This window comes from Lithobates pipiens, unplaced genomic scaffold (assembly GCF_037356315.1).
Source record: "Lithobates pipiens isolate NorthernLeopardFrog02 unplaced genomic scaffold, aLitPip1_a1.2 Scaffold_8, whole genome shotgun sequence".
Lineage (NCBI taxonomy): Eukaryota > Metazoa > Chordata > Amphibia > Anura > Ranidae > Lithobates > Lithobates pipiens.
In genome coordinates, this window is record NW_027507903.1 from 595,798,971 (window position 1) to 595,820,099 (window position 21,129).

Genomic DNA, 21,129 nt, shown 5'->3' on the forward strand with positions numbered 1-21,129 from the left:
ACACCATCCCTGTGCTGTGCTGACTTACTCCTGGGGCTGCTTATTATGAGGGGCTCACACCATCCCTGTGCTGTGCTGATTTACTCCTGGGGCTGCTTATTATGAGGGGCTCACACCATCTCTGTGCTATGCTGATTTACTCCTGGGGCTGTTTATTATGAGGGGCTCACACCATCCCTGTGCTGTGCTGATTTACTCCTGGGGATGCTTATTATGAGGGGCTCACACCATCTCTGTGCTATGCTGATTTACTCCTGGGTCTGCTTATTATGAGGGGCTCACACCATCCCTGTGCTGTGCTGACTTACTCCTGGGGCTGCTTATTATGAGGGGCTCACACCATCCCTGTGCTGTGCTGTGCTGATTTACTCCTGGGGCTGCTTATTATGAGGGGCTCACACCATCCCTGTGCTATGCTGACTTCCTCCTGGGGCTGCTTACGGTGCAGGTGTCAGTGCTGTATATCACGGTGCTGATGTCAGTGCTCTCTGTCACGGTGCTACTGTCAGTGCTGTATATCACGGTGCTGGTGTCATTGCTGTATGTCACGCTGCTGATGTCAGTGCTCTCTATCACGGTGCTGCTGTCAGTGCTGTATATCACGGTGCTGGTGTCATTGCTGTATAACACGTTGCTGATGTCAGTGCTCTCTATCACGGTGCTGCTGTCAGTGCTGTATATCACGGTGCTGGTGTCATTGCTGTATGTCACGCTGCTGATGTCAGTGCTCTCTATCACGGTGCTGCTGTCAGTGCTGTATATCACGGTGCTGGTGTCATTGCTGTATGTCACGCTGCTGATGTCAGTGCTCTGTATCACGGTGCTGTTGTCAGATGACTCTATCACGGTGCAGGTGTCATTGCTGTATGTCACGCTGCTTATGTCAGTGCTCTGTATCACGGTGCTGCTGTCAGATGACTCTATCACGGTGCAGGTGTCATTGCTGTATGTCACGCTGCTGGTGATCATCTCCTGCACCCTCTTCTTTGCCTACCCTGGTCCCTGACCTTCCCTCTCCTCCATTGCCTTCATGTGCTCCACAGTCCTGAATTGTCAGAACAATTTCCCATATAAAAAAAGAATGCTTGTAGTTGTCGATCCCAGATTCACCTCATACATGTGTTATGTCATTGGCCATGTGGTGGGACTATGTTTGCACAGCTAATAACTATTTTGTGGCTGCAAATTTGACCTATAGGTTTGCGAAGTTCGTCTCCCATTGAAGTCAATGGGGCCCGCCGCGAACGTTCCAGTTCGCAAACTATCGGCCGCGTTCACGGTCCGCGTTCGCGAAACGTCCCGTCGGAAGTTCGTCCATCACTAATCTCCTGTACCATGTCTGCAGTCTCTGATCATCTCCTGTACCATGTCTACAGTCTCTGATCATCTCTTGTACCATGTCCTCAGTCTCTGACCATCTCCTGTAGTGTTTCTTAAAGAGGAAGTAAACCCCACCAAAAAAATTCAAATTTTCAAATGTTTGTATAATAATTAATATCAGCATTCATAATATCTATAAATCTTCCAAAAACAAGCGTTAGAATTACTTTTTTTGAGAAGTTTTATATAGCACTGTCTTCCGGGTATCGCCCGCGCCATTTTTACTGCTGATTTTAGACTCCTTTGCGGACGTCATTTCTGTCCTTAGTTTGACTCCCTCACGAGATACCGCACTTGCGCCGTATCGTCGTAACCAAGCCTCGATCACAAGGGGGAGTATCAGGAAGAGCAGGCTGATATCTACATCGCGAGACTTCTCCTCTGTGCCGTTCTGAGGAGAATCTCATGTACATTCCAATTCTGACAAGCAGGAAAAACACACACTGCATAGGATACATGCTGTGTTTGAAAGTCCATACTGCACAATCGCGCATGACGTCATGGACTATAAAACGGCGATTTTTATGAAAAATAAACAAGTAAGTGCACCTTCTCAGCCAGCGATCAGCTGCCTGAGAAAAGTATTATCTGACAAGTTAAAGATATATCTGAGGGTTTACAACCACTTTAATGCAGCGTACACACGACCGGACTTCGAGGGACTAGGTCCGACGGTCTTTACAACGGAGTTTCGATGGACTTTCCGAATGAACGGACTTGACCACACACAATCACACCAAAGTCCAATGGATTTGAACGTGATGACGTACAACCAGACTAGAATAAGGAAGTTCATAGCCAGTAGCCAATAGCTGTCCTAGCGTCGTTTTTTGTCCATTGGACTAGCATACACACGAACGGATTTCTCGGTCCGGCGGAGTTCCGGTGGATAAATTTAAAACGTTCTATTTCTAAAGTATACTGGATTTTTGGCAAGCAAAGGTCCGATAGAGCCCACACAAGATTGAATTGTTCCGACGGACTCGTTCCATCGGACCTTTGCTGTCAAAAAGCCCAGTCGTGTGTACACGGCATTACACATATACAACTCACATCACTGAGGTGTATATGTGTGGCATAGGTTGCATGTGAGTGACATTATATACACACACACAGAAAATGTTCACACATATGCTAATGTATCGGGGTGGGGGGGGCTAATTTAACGTTTTTCCTAGTATGAATCAGTTACATAATATGTGCGGTAACTAAATAGTTTGGGAAATCATTGGCCCACAGGCTACATGGACTTGACACAATTACCCACAGTCTCTTTTCTGATCCACCGTGTGTATTGATGAAGACTCTACTAGTGACCGTGTACTAGCAGAGTTCCCTCACAGACTCCTCGGGACTCCAGCACTTGGCACCTCTAGCCCCACTGTGGTAACACTCACCAAACTTCCAACAGCCCTGAGTCCTTGATGAGGAACTTTGACTGAACCATGCATACCGCCAGTTTCACCTTCCCTTCTGCTCCAGGAGTTCCCTGCCATACGACCGCGTGGTGGCAGAAACATTGCCAATGACTGTGTAGAGGCAATGTTCCCTCACAGCTCTCCCCGGGCCTCTCCTGCGATTGGCGCACCCCCCCCCCCCCCAGATGGGGATGGCCTCCTGTGACTGACTAACTGTCACATACCTAGTAGGCGAGCCTGGAATGCAGGGAGCGGCCCCTCGTATCCCCTGGCTAAAGAACCCCTGGAGCTGGTAACAGGGATTCAAAAGTTCAGAGGGCACAAGTGCCTGGCAGGTAGAGGCAGGTCCGGATAGTCAGCAGCACACCGATAGCAAGCAGATAGGGCTGATGACAATCGGCTGGTGTAGGCAGGCACAAGTGGGTAGACTGGCAAGTAGTGATGGACGAACTTCCGACGGGACGTTTCGCGAACGCGAAACGCGAACGGACACAAACGTTCGCGAAAACGACCGTTCGCCGCGGGCTCCATTGACTTCAATGGGAGGCGAATTTCGCAAACCTTTAGGTTGAATTTGCGGCCACGGGGTAATTATTAGGGGGTAGCACGTAGTCCCACCACCTGGACAATAGCATAATACATGTATGAGGTGAATTTGGGATCGATAACTACAAGCATTTTTTTTTTATTTGGGAAATTGTTCTGACAATTCAGGACTATGGAGCTAATGAAGGCAATGGAGGAGAGGGAAGGTCAGGGACCAGGGTAGGCAAACAAGAGGGTGCAGGAGATACAGAGCACTGACAGCAGCACCGTAATACAGAGCACTGACATCAGCACCGTGACATACAGCGCTGACAGCAGCTCCGTGACATACAGCGCTGACAGCAGCTCCGTGACATACAGCGCTGACAGCAGCTCCGTGACATACAGCGCTGACAGCAGCTCCGTGACATACAGCGCTGACAGCAGCTCCGTGACATACAGCGCTGACAGCAGCACCGTGACATACAGCGCTGACAGCAGCTCCGTGACATACAGCGCTGACAGCAGCTCCGTGACATACAGCGCTGACAGCAGCTCCGTGACATACAGCGCTGACAGCAGCTCCGTGACATACAGCGCTGACAGCAGCTCCGTGACATACAGCGCTGACAGCAGCACCGTGACATACAGCGCTGACAGCAGCTCCGTGACATACAGCGCTGACAGCAGCTCCGTGACATACAGCGCTGACAGCAGCTCCGTGACATACAGCGCTGACAGCAGCTCCGTGACATACAGCGCTGACAGCAGCTCCGTGACATACAGCGCTGACAGCAGCTCCGTGACATACAGCGCTGACAGCAGCTCCGTGACATACAGCGCTGACAGCAGCTCCGTGACATACAGCGCTGACAGCAGCACCGTAAGCAGCCCCAGGAGGAAGTCAGCACAGCACAGGGATGGTGTGATCCCCTCATAATAAGAACCCCCAGGAGGAAGTCAGCACAGCACAGGGATGGTGGGAGCCCCTCATAATAAGAACACCCAGGAGGAAGTCAGCACAGCACAGGGATGGTGGGAACCCCTCATAATAAGCAGCCCCAGTAGAAATATGACACCGCTCAACCTCTTCAAAGAGGAGGGTAGGGGCATATAGTACGGTGTGCTTTTTTGGGTCAGGGAAGTGAGCCAAATGAATTAAGAAGGTCTGTGTGCTTGATTCCAAAAATTGTTTATAGACATATACATGGTCTACTGATCACATGTGTTGAATTCCTCCGAGATCCATGCCTCATTCATTTTTAGAAATGTGAGGTAGTTAACACTGTGGTGAGCTAGGCGAGTACGCTTATCGGTCACAATCCCCCCTGCTGCGCTGAACGTCCTTTCGGACAGGACACTGGATGAGGGGCAAGCCAACAGTTCGATTGCAAATTGGGCAAGCTCTGGCCAGAGGTCAAGCCTGCCCACCCAGTAGTCTAGGGGTTCATCACTCCTCAGAGCGTCCACATCGGCCGTTAACCCAATGTAGTCGGACACCTGACGGTCTAGGCGTTCCCTGATGCTGGATCCGGATGACACCTGTCGATGGGTCGGCTGAAAGAATGACCTCATATCCGAAGTCACCAACACATCTTCAAACCGGCCTCTTCTTGCAGGCGCTGTTGGATTGGTACCCGCAAATCCTTCTCTGGGAGTGGGAATTGCTCCTCTGCCAGCGCACGCAAAAGCAGAATGCAGCATTTCTCGAAGCAAGGCCTGGAAGTGCTGCATTCTGACAGCCCTCTGCGACGGCGGTAACATTTCCGCCATTTTGTGTTTGTACCGGGGGTCTAAGTACGTTGCCACCCAGTACTGGTCCTTGACCCTCATGCTTTTTATACGGGGGTCCCTATTAAAACACTGGAGCATGAAGGCCCCCATTTGCACTAAAGTGGAAGCGGTGTGGTGGCCTGGCTCCTGCTCATCATCCAGGATAATGTCGTCCTCTTCATTCTCCTCTCCCCATCCTCGCACAACAGGGATCCCAGAAAGGTTTAAAGCATGCTCTTCTTGCTCCTGCTCATCCGCCCCGGCACCATCCTCCTCTGACTCCTCATCAGACTCCTGTTGTTGACTTGTCTCAGATAGAGTAGCCCCCCCTGGGAATTCATCCAGCATTGCGACTTCCTCATCTTCCCGCTCCTGCTCCTCCACAGCCTGATCAATGACACGACGCAATGCACGCTCCAGAAAGAAGGCATAAGGTACCATGTCACTGATGGCGCCATGGCTGCGACTGACCAGTTTGGTGATCTCCTCAAATGGCCGCAGAAGTCTGCATGTGTCGCGCATGAGCAGCCACTGGCGCGGTGAAAAAAAACCCAGCTCCCCAGAACCGTTTCTTTCGCAGAGTTCATACAGGTAGACGTTAACTGCACGTTTCTGCTGGAGCAGCCTATCAAGCATATAGAAGGTTGAGTTCCATCGCGTCGGGCAATCGCAAATAAGACGTCTGACCGGCAGATGGTGTCGCCGCTGAATGTCAGCAAGGCGAGCCATGGCCGTGTAAGATCTTCTGAAATGGGCCGAGATTTTCCTTGCCTGCCGCAAGATGTCCTGGACCCCAGGGTATTTGACAAGGAATCGCTGCACGACCAAGTTTAAGACGTGTGCCATGCACGGCACGTGCGTGATTTTGCCCTGTTTCAATGCGCTAAGCAGATTGGCACCGTTGTCACACACCACTTTACCAACTGTCAAATTGAGCGGTGTTAGCCACTCATCTGCCTGTGAACGCAAAGCTGAAAGGAGTGCCGGGCCAGTGTGGCTCTTTGCTTCCAGGCACAACAGACGCAGCACGGCATGGCAACGTCTCACCTGGCATGTGGAATAGGTTCTGGGGAGCTTGGGCGGTGCAGTGGAAGAGACGCTAGCAGCGGAAAAGGAGGAGGCAGCTGAGGAGGAGAGGGAGGAGGATGGAGTAGGAGGAGGAGAAGAAGAGTCAGGCCTGCATGCAATCCGTGGCGGTAAAACCAAATCTACACGGGTGCCACGGGTTACATGCTTGACGGCCGTCAGAAGGTTCACCCAGTGGGCAGTAAAACTGATATACCTTCCCTGCCCGTGTTTGCTAGACCACGTGTCTGTGGTCAGATGTATCTTGGCACCGACACTGTGTGCCAGAGATACATTCACTTGCCGCTGAACATGGCCATATAGCTCTGGGATGCCCTTCTCTGAGAAATACTTCCTTCCTGGGACCTTCCATTGTGGTGTTCCAATGGCCACAAATTTGCGAAAGGCCTCCGAGTCCACCAGTTTATATGGCAGTAGTTGGCGGGCTATGAGTTCTGACAAGCCAGCCGCCAACCGTTGGGCAAGAGGGTTATCCGGCGTCATCATTTTTTTACGCTCAAACATTAGGCCCACGGAAGCCTGCCTTTTTGCAGAAAAATGTGAGCTTGGCGTGATGGAAGGTGGAGTGGAGGACAATTGTGAGGAGAGAGGAGAAGGAGAAGTAGAAGACGAGGCTGGACGGTGAGAGCCTGCAGTGTGGCTTTGTGTGTTCCGTTGCTCCCACTGGGCTCGGTGATGGCTGCTCATGTGCCTTCTTAAGGCGGTCGTCCCTAGGTGAGTATTGGGCTTACCGCGACTAACGCGTTGACTGCAAAGATTGCAGATGGCAACGCTATTGTCAGCAGCGGACACGTTAAAAAAAGCCCACACTGCGGAGCCATGTGCCGGTGTCCTGGGAGCGCCAGATGTGACCGTACATGGTCGATGACTCGCTCCTGATACATTTGCAGTCTGCTTTGTCCCTGCTGTGCAATGTAAGTCATTGCTGCTTCTCCTCCCTATCTGCTGGTCCATATCTCCCTCTGAACTCCCCTCCTCTTCCTCTCTTGTGGGCACCCACGTGACATCACTAGACACGTCATCATCAACGTCACCTTCCCCACCGCTATAAGTAGAGTAGGCAGCAACACCGGGGACCAACCTCCTCCTTGGGCTGATCTGGGTACTGGCGTCAGACTGCTGAGTAGCGCTTGTTGCTACCTCCTCTTCCTGATCCAATACCAAGAGTGGCTGCGCATCAGAAATGTCCTCTTGATATGGATCGGAAAATAATTCCAGTGACTCAAGCGGAAGGTATGTGGTGGTGGTGGTGGTGGTCGTGTTGTTGGTGGTAGTGTCTTTGGGGGTGCACATAGCAGAGAGTGAAGAAGAGGGTGCAGATCGAGAGGATGAGGAGGGTGCAGAAGAGTAAGGCTGAGCGAGCCACTCAACCAAGTCTGGTGCATCCTTTAAAGTAATTGAACGCACCTTCTGCAACTTCCCACTTTGGCTCAAGCCTGTTGCTCCTGCCCTACCCCTACCACCCCTGCGGAAGGGCCTGCCTCTTCCTCTGCATGTCATTTTTTAAATGACCCTGTGACAAAACTCTTAGTCCCTATACCGCTGAAGGACTGCTGCAGTATAGGTGAGCGGTCAGCAGTGGTGCACGTCAACCCTATCTATTGTGGACCGATAGCGGTCCTTACAGAACAGCAGACTGTACCGCACTCAAGCCTATGTACCGTAGCACCCTATACCAAGTTACCAGTCCTTATAAGAACTTTTGTGGACCAAGCAGGTTGTGTATTAGTGTTTAGCAGACTGTACGTCAGTCCCTATACCGCTGAAGGACTGCTGCAGTATAGGGCAGCGGTCAGCAGTGGTGCACGTCAACCCTATCTATTGTGGACCGATAGCGGTCCTTACAGAACAGCAGACTGTACCGCACTCAAGCCTATGTACCGTAGCACCCTATACCAAGTTACCAGTCCTTATAAGAACTTTTGTGGAACAAGCAGGTTGTGTGTTAGTGATTAGCAGACTGTACGTCAGTCCCTATACCGCTGAAGGACTGCTGCAGTATAGGGCAGCGGTCAGCAGTGGTGCACGTCAACCCTATCTATTGTGGACCGATAGCGGTCCTTACAGAACAGCAGACTGTACCGCACTCAAGCCTATGTACCGTAGCACCCTATACCAAGTTACCAGTCCTTATAAGAACTTTTGTGGAACAAGCAGGTTGTGTGTTAGTGATTAGCAGACTGTACGTCAGTCCCTATACCGCTGAAGGACTGCTGCAGTATAGGTGAGCGGTCAGCAGTGGTGCACGTCAACCCTATCTATTGTGGACCGATAGCGGTCCTTACAGAACAGCAGACTGTACCGCACTCAAGCCTATGTACCGTAGCACCCTATACCAAGTTACCAGTCCTTATAAGAACTTTTGTGGACCAAGCAGGTTGTGTATTAGTGTTTAGCAGACTGTACGTCAGTCCCTATACCGCTGAAGGACTGCTGCAGTATAGGGCAGCGGTCAGCAGTGGTGCACGTCAACCCTATCTATTGTGGACCGATAGCGGTCCTTACAGAACAGCAGACTGTACCGCACTCAAGCCTATGTACCGTAGCACCCTATACCAAGTTACCAGTCCTTATAAGAACTTTTGTGGACCAAGCAGGTTGTGTATTAGTGTTTAGCAGACTGTACGTCAGTCCCTATACCGCTGAAGGACTGCTGCAGTATAGGGCAGCGGTCAGCAGTGGTGCACGTCAACCCTATCTATTGTGGACCGATAGCGGTCCTTACAGAACAGCAGACTGTACCGCACTCAAGCCTATGTACCGTAGCACCCTATACCAAGTTACCAGTCCTTATAAGAACTTTTGTGGAACAAGCAGGTTGTGTGTTAGTGATTAGCAGACTGTACGTCAGTCCCTATACCGCTGAAGGACTGCTGCAGTATAGGGCAGCGGTCAGCAGTGGTGCACGTCAACCCTATCTATTGTGGACCGATAGCGGTCCTTACAGAACAGCAGACTGTACCGCACTCAAGCCTATGTACCGTAGCACCCTATACCAAGTTACCAGTCCTTATAAGAACTTTTGTGGAACAAGCAGGTTGTGTGTTAGTGATTAGCAGACTGTACGTCAGTCCCTATACCGCTGAAGGACTGCTGCAGTATAGGGCAGCGGTCAGCAGTGGTGCACGTCAACCCTATCTATTGTGGACCGATAGCGGTCCTTACAGAACAGCAGACTGTACCGCACTCAAGCCTATGTACCGTAGCACCCTATACCAAGTTACCAGTCCTTATAAGAACTTTTGTGGACCAAGCAGGTTGTGTATTAGTGTTTAGCAGACTGTACGTCAGTCCCTATACCGCTGAAGGACTGCTGCAGTATAGGGCAGCGGTCAGCAGTGGTGCACGTCAACCCTATCTATTGTGGACCGATAGCGGTCCTTACAGAACAGCAGACTGTACCGCACTCAAGCCTATGTACCGTAGCACCCTATACCAAGTTACCAGTCCTTATAAGAACTTTTGTGGAACAAGCAGGTTGTGTGTTAGTGATTAGCAGACTGTACGTCAGTCCCTATACCGCTGAAGGACTGCTGCAGTATAGGGCAGCGGTCAGCAGTGGTGCACGTCAACCCTATCTATTGTGGACCGATAGCGGTCCTTACAGAACAGCAGACTGTACCGCACTCAAGCCTATGTACCGTAGCACCCTATACCAAGTTACCAGTCCTTATAAGAACTTTTGTGGAACAAGCAGGTTGTGTGTTAGTGATTAGCAGACTGTACGTCAGTCCCTATACCGCTGAAGGACTGCTGCAGTATAGGTGAGCGGTCAGCAGTGGTGCACGTCAACCCTATCTATTGTGGACCGATAGCGGTCCTTACAGAACAGCAGACTGTACCGCACTCAAGCCTATGTACCGTAGCACCCTATACCAAGTTACCAGTCCTTATAAGAACTTTTGTGGACCAAGCAGGTTGTGTATTAGTGTTTAGCAGACTGTACGTCAGTCCCTATACCGCTGAAGGACTGCTGCAGTATAGGGCAGCGGTCAGCAGTGGTGCACGTCAACCCTATCTATTGTGGACCGATAGCGGTCCTTACAGAACAGCAGACTGTACCGCACTCAAGCCTATGTACCGTAGCACCCTATACCAAGTTACCAGTCCTTATAAGAACTTTTGTGGAACAAGCAGGTTGTGTGTTAGTGATTAGCAGACTGTACGTCAGTCCCTATACCGCTGAAGGACTGCTGCAGTATAGGGCAGCGGTCAGCAGTGGTGCACGTCAACCCTATCTATTGTGGACCGATAGCGGTCCTTACAGAACAGCAGACTGTACCGCACTCAAGCCTATGTACCGTAGCACCCTATACCAAGTTACCAGTCCTTATAAGAACTTTTGTGGAACAAGCAGGTTGTGTGTTAGTGATTAGCAGACTGTACGTCAGTCCCTATACCGCTGAAGGACTGCTGCAGTATAGGTGAGCGGTCAGCAGTGGTGCACGTCAACCCTATCTATTGTGGACCGATAGCGGTCCTTACAGAACAGCAGACTGTACCGCACTCAAGCCTATGTACCGTAGCACCCTATACCAAGTTACCAGTCCTTATAAGAACTTTTGTGGACCAAGCAGGTTGTGTATTAGTGTTTAGCAGACTGTACGTCAGTCCCTATACCGCTGAAGGACTGCTGCAGTATAGGGCAGCGGTCAGCAGTGGTGCACGTCAACCCTATCTATTGTGGACCGATAGCGGTCCTTACAGAACAGCAGACTGTACCGCACTCAAGCCTATGTACCGTAGCACCCTATACCAAGTTACCAGTCCTTATAAGAACTTTTGTGGACCAAGCAGGTTGTGTATTAGTGTTTAGCAGACTGTACGTCAGTCCCTATACCGCTGAAGGACTGCTGCAGTATAGGGCAGCGGTCAGCAGTGGTGCACGTCAACCCTATCTATTGTGGACCGATAGCGGTCCTTACAGAACAGCAGACTGTACCGCACTCAAGCCTATGTACCGTAGCACCCTATACCAAGTTACCAGTCCTTATAAGAACTTTTGTGGAACAAGCAGGTTGTGTGTTAGTGATTAGCAGACTGTACGTCAGTCCCTATACCGCTGAAGGACTGCTGCAGTATAGGGCAGCGGTCAGCAGTGGTGCACGTCAACCCTATCTATTGTGGACCGATAGCGGTCCTTACAGAACAGCAGACTGTACCGCACTCAAGCCTATGTACCGTAGCACCCTATACCAAGTTACCAGTCCTTATAAGAACTTTTGTGGAACAAGTGAGTTGTGAATGTTTAGCAGACTGCAGCAGAAGGGCAGCAGTCAAGTATAATATCCTTTCTATATTTGGAAGAAAGAATATTATACATGTACAAGCCTATTACTGTACCACTGATACCAGTCCTGAAAAGAACCTTTGTGGAACTAATAATAACAGCAAGTCTTTAAAATTACCCTCACTGCCTGACAACACTGCTTCCTTCCTGTCCCTATACAAATTGGCAAAAAAAGAGAACGATTAGTGGTTACTGGAACAGCTCTTTTGTGGACCTTGATAGTAACAGCTAATGATGATGATGATGATGATGATGATGAAAGACTAATCTGGCTGTCCCTGTAGCATACACCGTCCTTTCCCTTTCTCTAAACTAACAAAAGACACTCAGGCTGCTGCAAGAATCAGCAGCACAGCAAACCTATCAACACCTAACACCTATACCAGTCCTGAAAAGAACTTTTGTGTACCAAATAGCTAGTGGTTTATCTCTCCCTACTCCACACAGGAACCTGTCCCTATCTTAACAGAAGAAAGAATGTAAAATGGCCACCGGATCGGGTGTATTTATAGGTTAGGGGGAATGTACAAGTGTCCATGTGCTGTCATGTCTCAATTGGCTGTCCTGTATCACATGATAAACGTGTCACCAAAGGTTAAAGTTCTTGTATACATTAAACACGTAAGTCCGCCGCGGCGAACGACGGAAAAAGGCGTTCGAACGTGCGGACCGCGAATGTCGGAAATTCGCCGCGAAACGACCGCCGGGCGAACCGTTCGGCCATCACTACTGGCAAGCAGACGATCGTCAGCGGAGAAAGCAGTCACAGGAAATCCGAACGGGTTGGCAGGAACAGCAGAGTCGGGTACAGGCCGGGTCGGCAGCAGGCGGTCAACACAGTACAAGAGGATGAGGCAGAGATGTGGTCAGACAAGCAAGTAGTCGTAGGCAGGCAGCAACGGGTCGAGGTCAAGAACAAGCTGGGTCACAGGAATCTAGGCAACGGGTACAGGTAACAGAATAGCAGAATCTCCGAACACGCTGTAGACTGGACAGCAAGAAGGGAATGGAGCAGAGACCTTAAGAAGCCTTAAGGGCGCCAAAACAGTCGCACGACGAGTCAGCGTGCCCCCGCGAGTGGCCGTGCGCCCGTTCGTGACCCCGCGTGCACACGTGCGCTCGTTCATGCTGACGCGAGTGCGTCCGTTCGCTTTAACGCGCGTCAAAGGGGAACGACGGGTTCTCGACAACAGGCTTCTGCGGGTAATTCTCCCGTGTGTGACCGGGATGCCAGGATGATCGTGACACTAACATGCCATACCTCACTCCACTCAGCGGACTCTGTCCCCTGTGGAGAATAACCTCAGCTTACATATGAGGCTCCCTCCCTGCCAATCTCAATGGGGATTGGTCAGGGGTCACACACAAGCTGCCTGCCACTCCAGTTTCCAGAACCTTCTCTCTGAAACAGGGGAGGCGCCTCATAACTGAAGTGCAGGTGGTAACACCCACAGCTACTCTGACCACTCCCAGCCCCACAGATCAAAACAGACAGGTCTACCGCGCAGCATAAACCTGCCTACATTTACCTGTGCTGGCTAACCTAGTAAAATAAACCTTACTAGCACCTACCTATTGGTAGAGGGTGCTACATTAATATCCATTATTTTGGAGTGGGATGTCCAATAAACTCTGAAAAGGTCAAGGCAGTGTAAAGAATGGCGTGCTCCCAAGCCCTCTCACAGCCAAATTCTCTGGCTGATTGGTAGTATCTGAAGACGAAGCTTGCTCCAGCTTCGGCATATCACTAATCCACAACAAAACTGATCAACCATATGTCTCTCACCAGACGAAAAGGTCAGTGACACGGTAGACCATGCTAATAAAATCTTCTTTATTAAGACCCATCAGGATAAATGGGAATCCAATGAACAAGACACATTGACACATTTCAGCCCTGGAATGCTTTAGTCATAAAGGACACTGCTATGGGGGGGGGGGGGTACACTACAGTGGGGGAACGATGTGAAAGGGGGGCAGAGGACACTGCTTTGGGGGGTACAGGACACTACGGTGCTAGGAGGAGGGGGCAGAGGACACTACTTGGGGGGGGGGGGGGCAGGGGGCACTAATGTGGGTGATGCAAAGAACACTACTGTGTGGGGAGGTTGAGGGAACGAGGACACAACAGTGAGGGTGGGAAGGGTTACAGGACACTACTGTGGGTAGTGATGTGAACTCATATGAAAGGGGGCAAAGAATACTACTCTGTGGGTGGGGCAGTGATGTGAAGGGAGGCAGAGGACACCTTTCTCCCAGGAGCTCTTTGATTTCCTCTATGTTGTCCAGGTAGATCTCAACCTCTAAAAGGCTGCCTACCCTTGGTTTATCTGGTACCTTATCATAATTACATTATGTATTTGGATTTTATATCTGCCAGAGGATGGCCAGCTTGGTTTACCTGTCTGCATATGGTTAATGGCTTCTGCCCTGCGTTGAAATCCAACTTTGTCCCACTGGTTAGTTTTGTCCAGGAACAGGGTGGCAATGACAAGTGGTGCCAATGCGGCCATATTTTGCTCCGCACAGCCAGCTGGTAGATTGATCAAACTATTCAAATTCTTGCCATCAATGGATTTTTCTATGAAATCAGCAATTGGGGATCCTAAAATAAAAGGAAAAAAACATTAGGCAAAAAATTTTTTTCTCTTTTTTTTTTGTCACAGCTATTCAGTATGATCTGTTGATCAGTGTAATCACATCACCACTACCGAAGGACTTTGCTGGCATCTCATTATGTATTTCCCAACTGTTCCAATTTTGGCAAAACACTACTACTACTGGGCTATAAACAGCCTGATTAAGCCCTGCCCTCCACCCGGGGGACACAGAGGAAGAGGATATGGATTGCTATGCCTCTTGGGACAGAAAACTTGCTTGGAGGAACTTGAACTGATGGCAGATGTAGTCTCCACACTGTAACATAGTCCTGTGGGAAGGAGCAGCAGGAAAGCACAAACTACATTTCCCAGGGTACCTTGAGAGAGGAGGCAAAGCAAGAAGGGAAAAAGGAGAAATGAGGGCCTGCTTGGGGAGAATGTCATGCCTGGGGATACAGAGGGTGGAAGGTAGTTTTTGGTTATACATTGGCTTGTGTTACCCATTCCTGAGACTTATGTCCTTTGTGCGATACACAAATCCATGAGCCATGTCCTCTTTGCAGTATGCACTCCTGAGTCCTGCATGATGTGCCCTGCTGCACCCTGTGCTATACGTACTAGTGCTTTTCTGAGCCCTGCGTGATATACACTGCAGAATAAACACTCCTGAGCCCTCTGCAATATGCACTCCTGGGAACTGCAGACTACATACTCCAAAAACCTGAATCTGTACCCTCAGCTCTGTGCATTTTGCACTTCTGAACCCTGCATCCCATGCGATATGCATCATGAAACTTGTGCGATGCGCACTTCTAAAACCTGCATCCTGCATTATATGCACTCCTGAAACCTGTACTCTGTGCATTACGCATTCTTGAACCTTTATATCCTGTGTGATATGCAATTCTGAGCCCTGACCACACCCACCATTTGTACTAGCGTGCTGCATGCACCACTTTCCTTCTCTTCCCCAGGGGTAAGGGGGTGGATGGCATGGAGTAAGGATGAGGAGGGTAATATGAGAACCTGCACCTATTTTCTGAGAAAAAAATCCTGCCTAAACCTAACACTTAATCTTAAAGTGGCATTCACACCTGTGTGTCGCGTCACAGATTTTTCATACTATTTTGCACATTTGTTGCATACATTCACTTGAATAGGCTGGGGACAAGTGTGCAAAAGCAATTCCTGCATCTTTTTTTACAGTGAACCTCACGCACTTTTACAATGCATGTTTTGGTGTGATTTTCCTATTGAATAAAATAAGCAATTAAAAGGACACTGTCATGAGAGATTAATGGAAGCCACCATTATTAAGAATGCTAGTTCCCTGGGTGGCATACTGATCTAACTTCAATGCTGTTTGAGTTGCTGGCCAAGAACAAATATAGTGATAGCTAGATCTCGCTCCTTTCGACACCCATATACAGCATCTTTGTTCTGGGACTGTGCCTTTCACATACTAAAGTTAAGAATAGACAGGCATCTAGCATTTTCAGAAGGAAGTTTTCAATGGCAGCCCTCATGATCTTTTTTTAGCTGCCACTTTCGTGTGGTGAGTGTGCATTTCATAACTTTGGTGAATGGGAGTTCACATGGTGATATTTCTTATGCTGTGGTGATGCGCATGGATTTTCATTTTCGGGACTCTTGGATCATCACAAGGAATTTATGGACTTCATTATTAAAGATTTATATATGTGATTTTGCATATTGATACTGAATGTCATATTACTATCTAGGATCGAAGAGCTGCAATTATTGTTGTATTGTCAATTTTCAAGCAAATCATGCTGATTTTAAAATGTGTGTTAAAAATGAAAACAATTGCTCCAGACACAAAGTGTTTAAAGTAGCCCCACCTAGAAAAATTTTTTGGGAGATACATAACCTTTTACATTGACGAGGAGTGAAACAGTAGACTGTGGAGCAATCTTCTTATTCTTGAGTGATTTCACATTCACTACCTGCTCTCCACCTACAGGATCAAAGAGGAAAATTCAGTGCATAGTACATTTACCGTCTCCATGTAGGGTTCACGGTGCAGGCTGCTGTCCAAACATTGCATTAATCTATTATAAAACAAACTGATCTTCCTAAAGACCAATTCCAAACAGATTATTTTTTTGCTATTATTTTTGTGTGTATGTTTATAAAAGCATTAGATCATTTGTCAACATCATTACTTGAGCCCACTTGGCCTGTATTTGGCAGCTCACCAAAAAGATGAGAACTCCCCCAGCAGAGCACATTCACCTAAGTTGAGACATATAATAGGCCAAAGAGAATGGCAAATGAAAAAACCTTAGGAGTACAAAGTCTTTATTGTTCAACTGCTTAAAAAAAAACAAGGCAAAAGACAGGCAATGCATTTTGGTGGCCACAGAATGAGGAAACCCCCCAAAACACATTGGATATGTTTTGCCCTGCTTGTTGTAACAAGTTGAACAATAAAGACTTTGGACTCCTAAGGATTTTTTTCTTTGGCACCCTCTTTAACCTATTATGCTTAGGTTGGTTTATTGTTGAATTCCTTACGGGGATTTAAATGCTTACCTACAAAGCTTGAAAAATAAGTATTGGTGGCAAGTGCCATTTATATATTTAATATTCATTTTTAGGTACATCTAAAGGCTTCTGTATGACAGTCTAAACAAGTATCAAATCCAGTTACACTGACCAATCCGTGCTTGCTATTGTGAGTATTATGAGGATACTCACTCCAGGGCAGGGTATTGCAGTCTACAGTCTGTTACATCAGCAGCACAGGGCTTCACAGTTGCTATGTCTAACCAGAATACTTGGAATCAGTTCACCTATTCGTTTTTGTGAAAAGGTGGACTTACCCTTTAAATGATTGTTTTTTGTGCCTTGAGTTTGGCTTTAAGCTGCCATGAGTGGAGAGGTTTTGGTTATTAAGTTTCACTATTATATAGTGTACAGTGTGCCAGGGATGGGTACTGGATGGGAAGTATGTGTCTCTTTTGTTTGGGTTAGGCTCCCTTTAAGCAGCCATGCCAAAAAGCAGTGTGGAGTACTCAAGAATTTTCACCCATTCAGAGTGAAGGATTTCAGCAAAGGGGGATCCTGGAATTTGGAAGCTCAGAAAGTTCTTGAGTGGGAAAGAGCTTCCAACCCTGACTATCGGTATCTTGGACCTGCTTGTGAGAGAGGGCTGAAAAGGACAGGAAGGAGGGTTGTGGATTGTCTGGCTACTAGGACGCTGCCTAGGCTCTTGTGACTTTTCTGGACCCCTGGAGCAGACAGAGTCTTTGAAACCCTGTTGTGGGACAAGTTCATACCGGTGGTGAGCCGAAGGTTGTTTTTGTGTCCAAAGTGATGGACTCTTGTTTGTTTCATGGTGAAAAGAAGAAGTTTTTGTTTGCCTTTTTTGCAAATTTGGCTTGGTGGTGATTTGAAACACCAAAACATCACAATAGAAAGACTTGTTAATCAAACCACAGTGTTGAGAGAACTGCCCTTCTCCTGTTGGTTAGTTACCCTGCCTATTACAGTGGGTCCATAATGAGCTGGGAAAAGGCAGATCTGGTGAAGCCATGACCTAGTTTTTTCACCTTAGGAGTTTTGGGGGCTCTTAGCCCTTGTAAACACGGTTGGAGATCCCTGACGGAATGTGTCCGATCGGACTGTTTTGTCAGATAATCCGACTGTGTGTGGTCTTCATCGGACTGTTTCCGTCGGAGTATCCGACGGACCAAGTTTTCCAACTTGTCGGTAAAATTTTCCGACAACATGATCCGATCGGACCTTGTCCAATCATGTGTAGAGAATTTCCGATTGGACAAAGTGCCACGCATGCTCAGATCAAATTCCTGCACCAAAGCTATTGGCTACTAGCCTGAACGTAGTCCCGTCGTAACAAAATAACGTCATCACATTCTGAACGATCGGATTTTCCGACAACTTTGTCCGACCATGTGTATGCAACAGTTTCGGACAAAATCCGTCGGACAAAATTTGACGGATTAAATCGAATGTCCGACCGTGTGTACAAGGGCTTAAGGTGCCGTACAAAAAGCTGACCTGAAATTTGCAGAGATAATTGTACTTTCAGGTTTTTTTTTTTCCTGTTGCCACAGGGTTCACATTTTTGCACTTACTTCTGCCTTTGCGCTCTGGCTCCAGGTCTTCAGATAGTATGGTAAGCACTTTACGAACTCCTTCAGGCTGAAATAAAGGGATATTTAAAAGCAGGTGATAGCTGCCTTAGAATAAAACAGAAAAGAAAGACAGTATGGGGGCGCCAGAACATAAATCCATAGCTTTGCACACAAATATGACTTTTTTTTGGGGGGGGGCTGTGCTGGCCTCTGAAAGATAGGGCCTTCAAATTGAAAAGCAACTACTTTATTAATATTTAATTATTATTTTGTGTTACATGATTTAATTGAGCAGAGAAAGAAAACATTTTTAAAAGGTTCTTTTTTGTCCAACGTTTTTGTACGTATTGGCATGTAAAGGGCTTATCTACACTTGTGGTTGTTTGTGAAAAGTGATCTGCAGTGGATCACGTTTAACAGAGTAGTGGCAGGGGGGTTTGTATGCAGTGCCTCGACAAGGTACTGCCTCAAGAGGGACCATACACACTCGGGCCTTAGCACTGTAGTAGTTGTATGGTAACAGTTCAGAATTGAAGCACTTATAATGGCAGAACATTGCAGCATACTGATGTACACTATCAATACAGCTCACTGTAGTATGATTTACGGTAGTGTTACCAGAGGACTGCCTCTGTTAGAAGGGTGGTGTTATTTTGTATAACCATGCTGCACTGGCCGACAAAAAGAGATCCTTGCAAGGTTCTTTGGGACACCAGACAGTGTCCCTTAGTGTCCCTTACTCTGTCCCTACCCACCAGGAACCATTTTCTGTGCTAAGTACTTACCCTAACCAGCAGGTTCCTCATCCTAACCTACCACGTGCTCAAAGCCTGCCCATATAATTTGGGATCCTCTATTTAAAGGCTCATAAGCCACCTGAACTCTTGCAGAAACTTGGCATCAAATCAGATACCTGCCTTCCCTCTCCAAATTTATTTGAGATCCTTATTATCCTTTGTAATGATTTTGTGGGGGACCCCACAACAATTGGATTTATAAAAAAAAATTTATGGAACAGTACGCGTTTTGTAAATAATGTTTACTGTGCCTTTAAGATTGAAAATAAACTGGTGTGGGGTTCCCCTCAATATGTAAATCAGACCCTTATTCAGTGGATAAGGGGCTGGTATGGAGGATACAGAGGGGGAGCCCAGGAAAAAATCTATAACAAAAAAAAAATAATTGGAATGTGGTACTCCAAAAATTCATACCCTAATCTTATCCAGGCGTGCAGCATGACTGGCCAGAAAAGGGGGAAGTGGGAGCTCCACTTCTCTCCTGGGCCATACCAGGCCACATTCCCTCAACATTGGGAGGTTACCTTTCTGGCGGGGTGGTAAGAGAGATTCATGGCCTAGGTTGGTGTGCCCTCAGAGCAACATTCATCGTGATTGACTATGGATCTATATTGCTGAATGCTACAATTGGCATTGGATTTACATCAAAGGACAAAGTTTTTATTTTTTTACTAAATGGCTTTCTTGTTTGGTGTCTGTGTGTTTATTTATGTAGCGGTATAATTAGGTATAATTATTCCAAATTCGGACCTCAGCATCAGTCTGACTGGACTAAAGGGTGTTCAGCCTGGCCACCGGGGTCACTGTCCTTCTGGCAGGCATGGAACCACAGTCTGGTTGGGTGCTTTAAGGTTACTTTCTCTCGGAGCCCATCCAGTGGGAGTGTCACTCTTGCTGTGCTTTCTGATAGAGGGTACTTAAGATGCGGACGTCACGTGGTTCTGGGTTCCAGTCCAGAAGGGTGTTCAGACTCAATGGTCTTGGTCCTCCTGACCAGCCCCCAGGAAGGCTATGGCCTGGGGTGTGGATCCACCAGACTTTATGTATCTGGGCTGGCTAGCCGGATGCAAGGAAACTAAAGAAAGTATTCTGGGGTGGTCCAGTGCCATCTTCGGTTGTGGAGAGGCCCAGCAACTTTGCAGCTATCCAGGGGAGGACTCTTCAGAAGAAGGCCACGTACGGGTTTGCTTCTTAGCAAGCGCCTGGTGAGGCTGAGGGACCTAAATGAATCCAATCTCGTGGGTATCGCCAAACTGGCTGAAACATCCAGGTATTACACAAGTGTTTGACAAGTTCTACTTTCCTACATGTTCTACAACAACGTCTGTGGCAGAGACTTATTTCTACATGTTTTACAACAACATCTGAGGCAGAGACTTGTTCCTGATTTAAGCACCTTGTTGGTTGCTAGACCTTGTAAGAGAAGGACTATCCAACTTGAGTGAACATCCAGCTGTGAATGGCTCTTTTCTTGATTTAGTCAAAGTAAGAGACTTCTTTATTATTGACTTTGACACACGTAGCCGACTATCCGACGGACTTAGTCTGGCGGACTTCCCGCCAGACTGTCCGTCGGACTTTCCGAACGGGCTACTTGCCCACACACGACACCTTTTCAGCGGACTAATACGGCGTACTAAGTCCGCCGGACTATCCGCCCTACTATTGAAATGAACGGACTCGGCCACACACGCGGAGGAAAGTCCGCTCATTTCGAGCGCGTCTCCAGGTAGACGGGGCCCGCGAAGGAGACGTCGCAGGTCCCGCCACCTGGTATGGACTTAAAGGGGAACCCCAACGCCGAAAAAAATCGGAATGGGGGTCCCCCCCAGGTCCACATCAGACCCTTGTCCAAACACGCTACCTGGCTGGCCAGGAAAGGGGGGAACGAGCGAGCGCCCCCCCCCCTTCGAGCCGTACCAAGCTGCGTGCCCTCAACATGGGGGTGCCTTGGGGAAGGGGGGGCCGCGCGGCCCCCCACCCCAAAGCACCTTGTCCCCATGTTGATGAGGACAAGGGCCTCTTCCCGACAACCCTGGCCGTTGGTTGTCGGGGTCTGCGGGTGGGGGGCTTATCGGAATCCGGGAGCCCCCTTTAATAAGGGGGCCCCCGGATACCGGCCCCCCACCCTATGTGAAT

General features: G+C 48.4%; 1 protein-coding gene across 1 annotated transcript in view; it reads right to left on the reverse strand.

Moving 5' to 3' along the window:
- Positions 1–21,129, reverse strand: part of LOC143962293 (complement C3-like) — a 298,490-nt gene that overhangs the window by 107,002 nt on the left and 170,359 nt on the right. Inside the window, 3 exon segments of the mRNA XM_077471596.1 lie at positions 13,874–14,077; positions 15,964–16,050; positions 18,194–18,260. Of these exon segments, the coding sequence (XP_077327722.1) occupies positions 13,874–14,077; positions 15,964–16,050; positions 18,194–18,260 (358 nt within the window).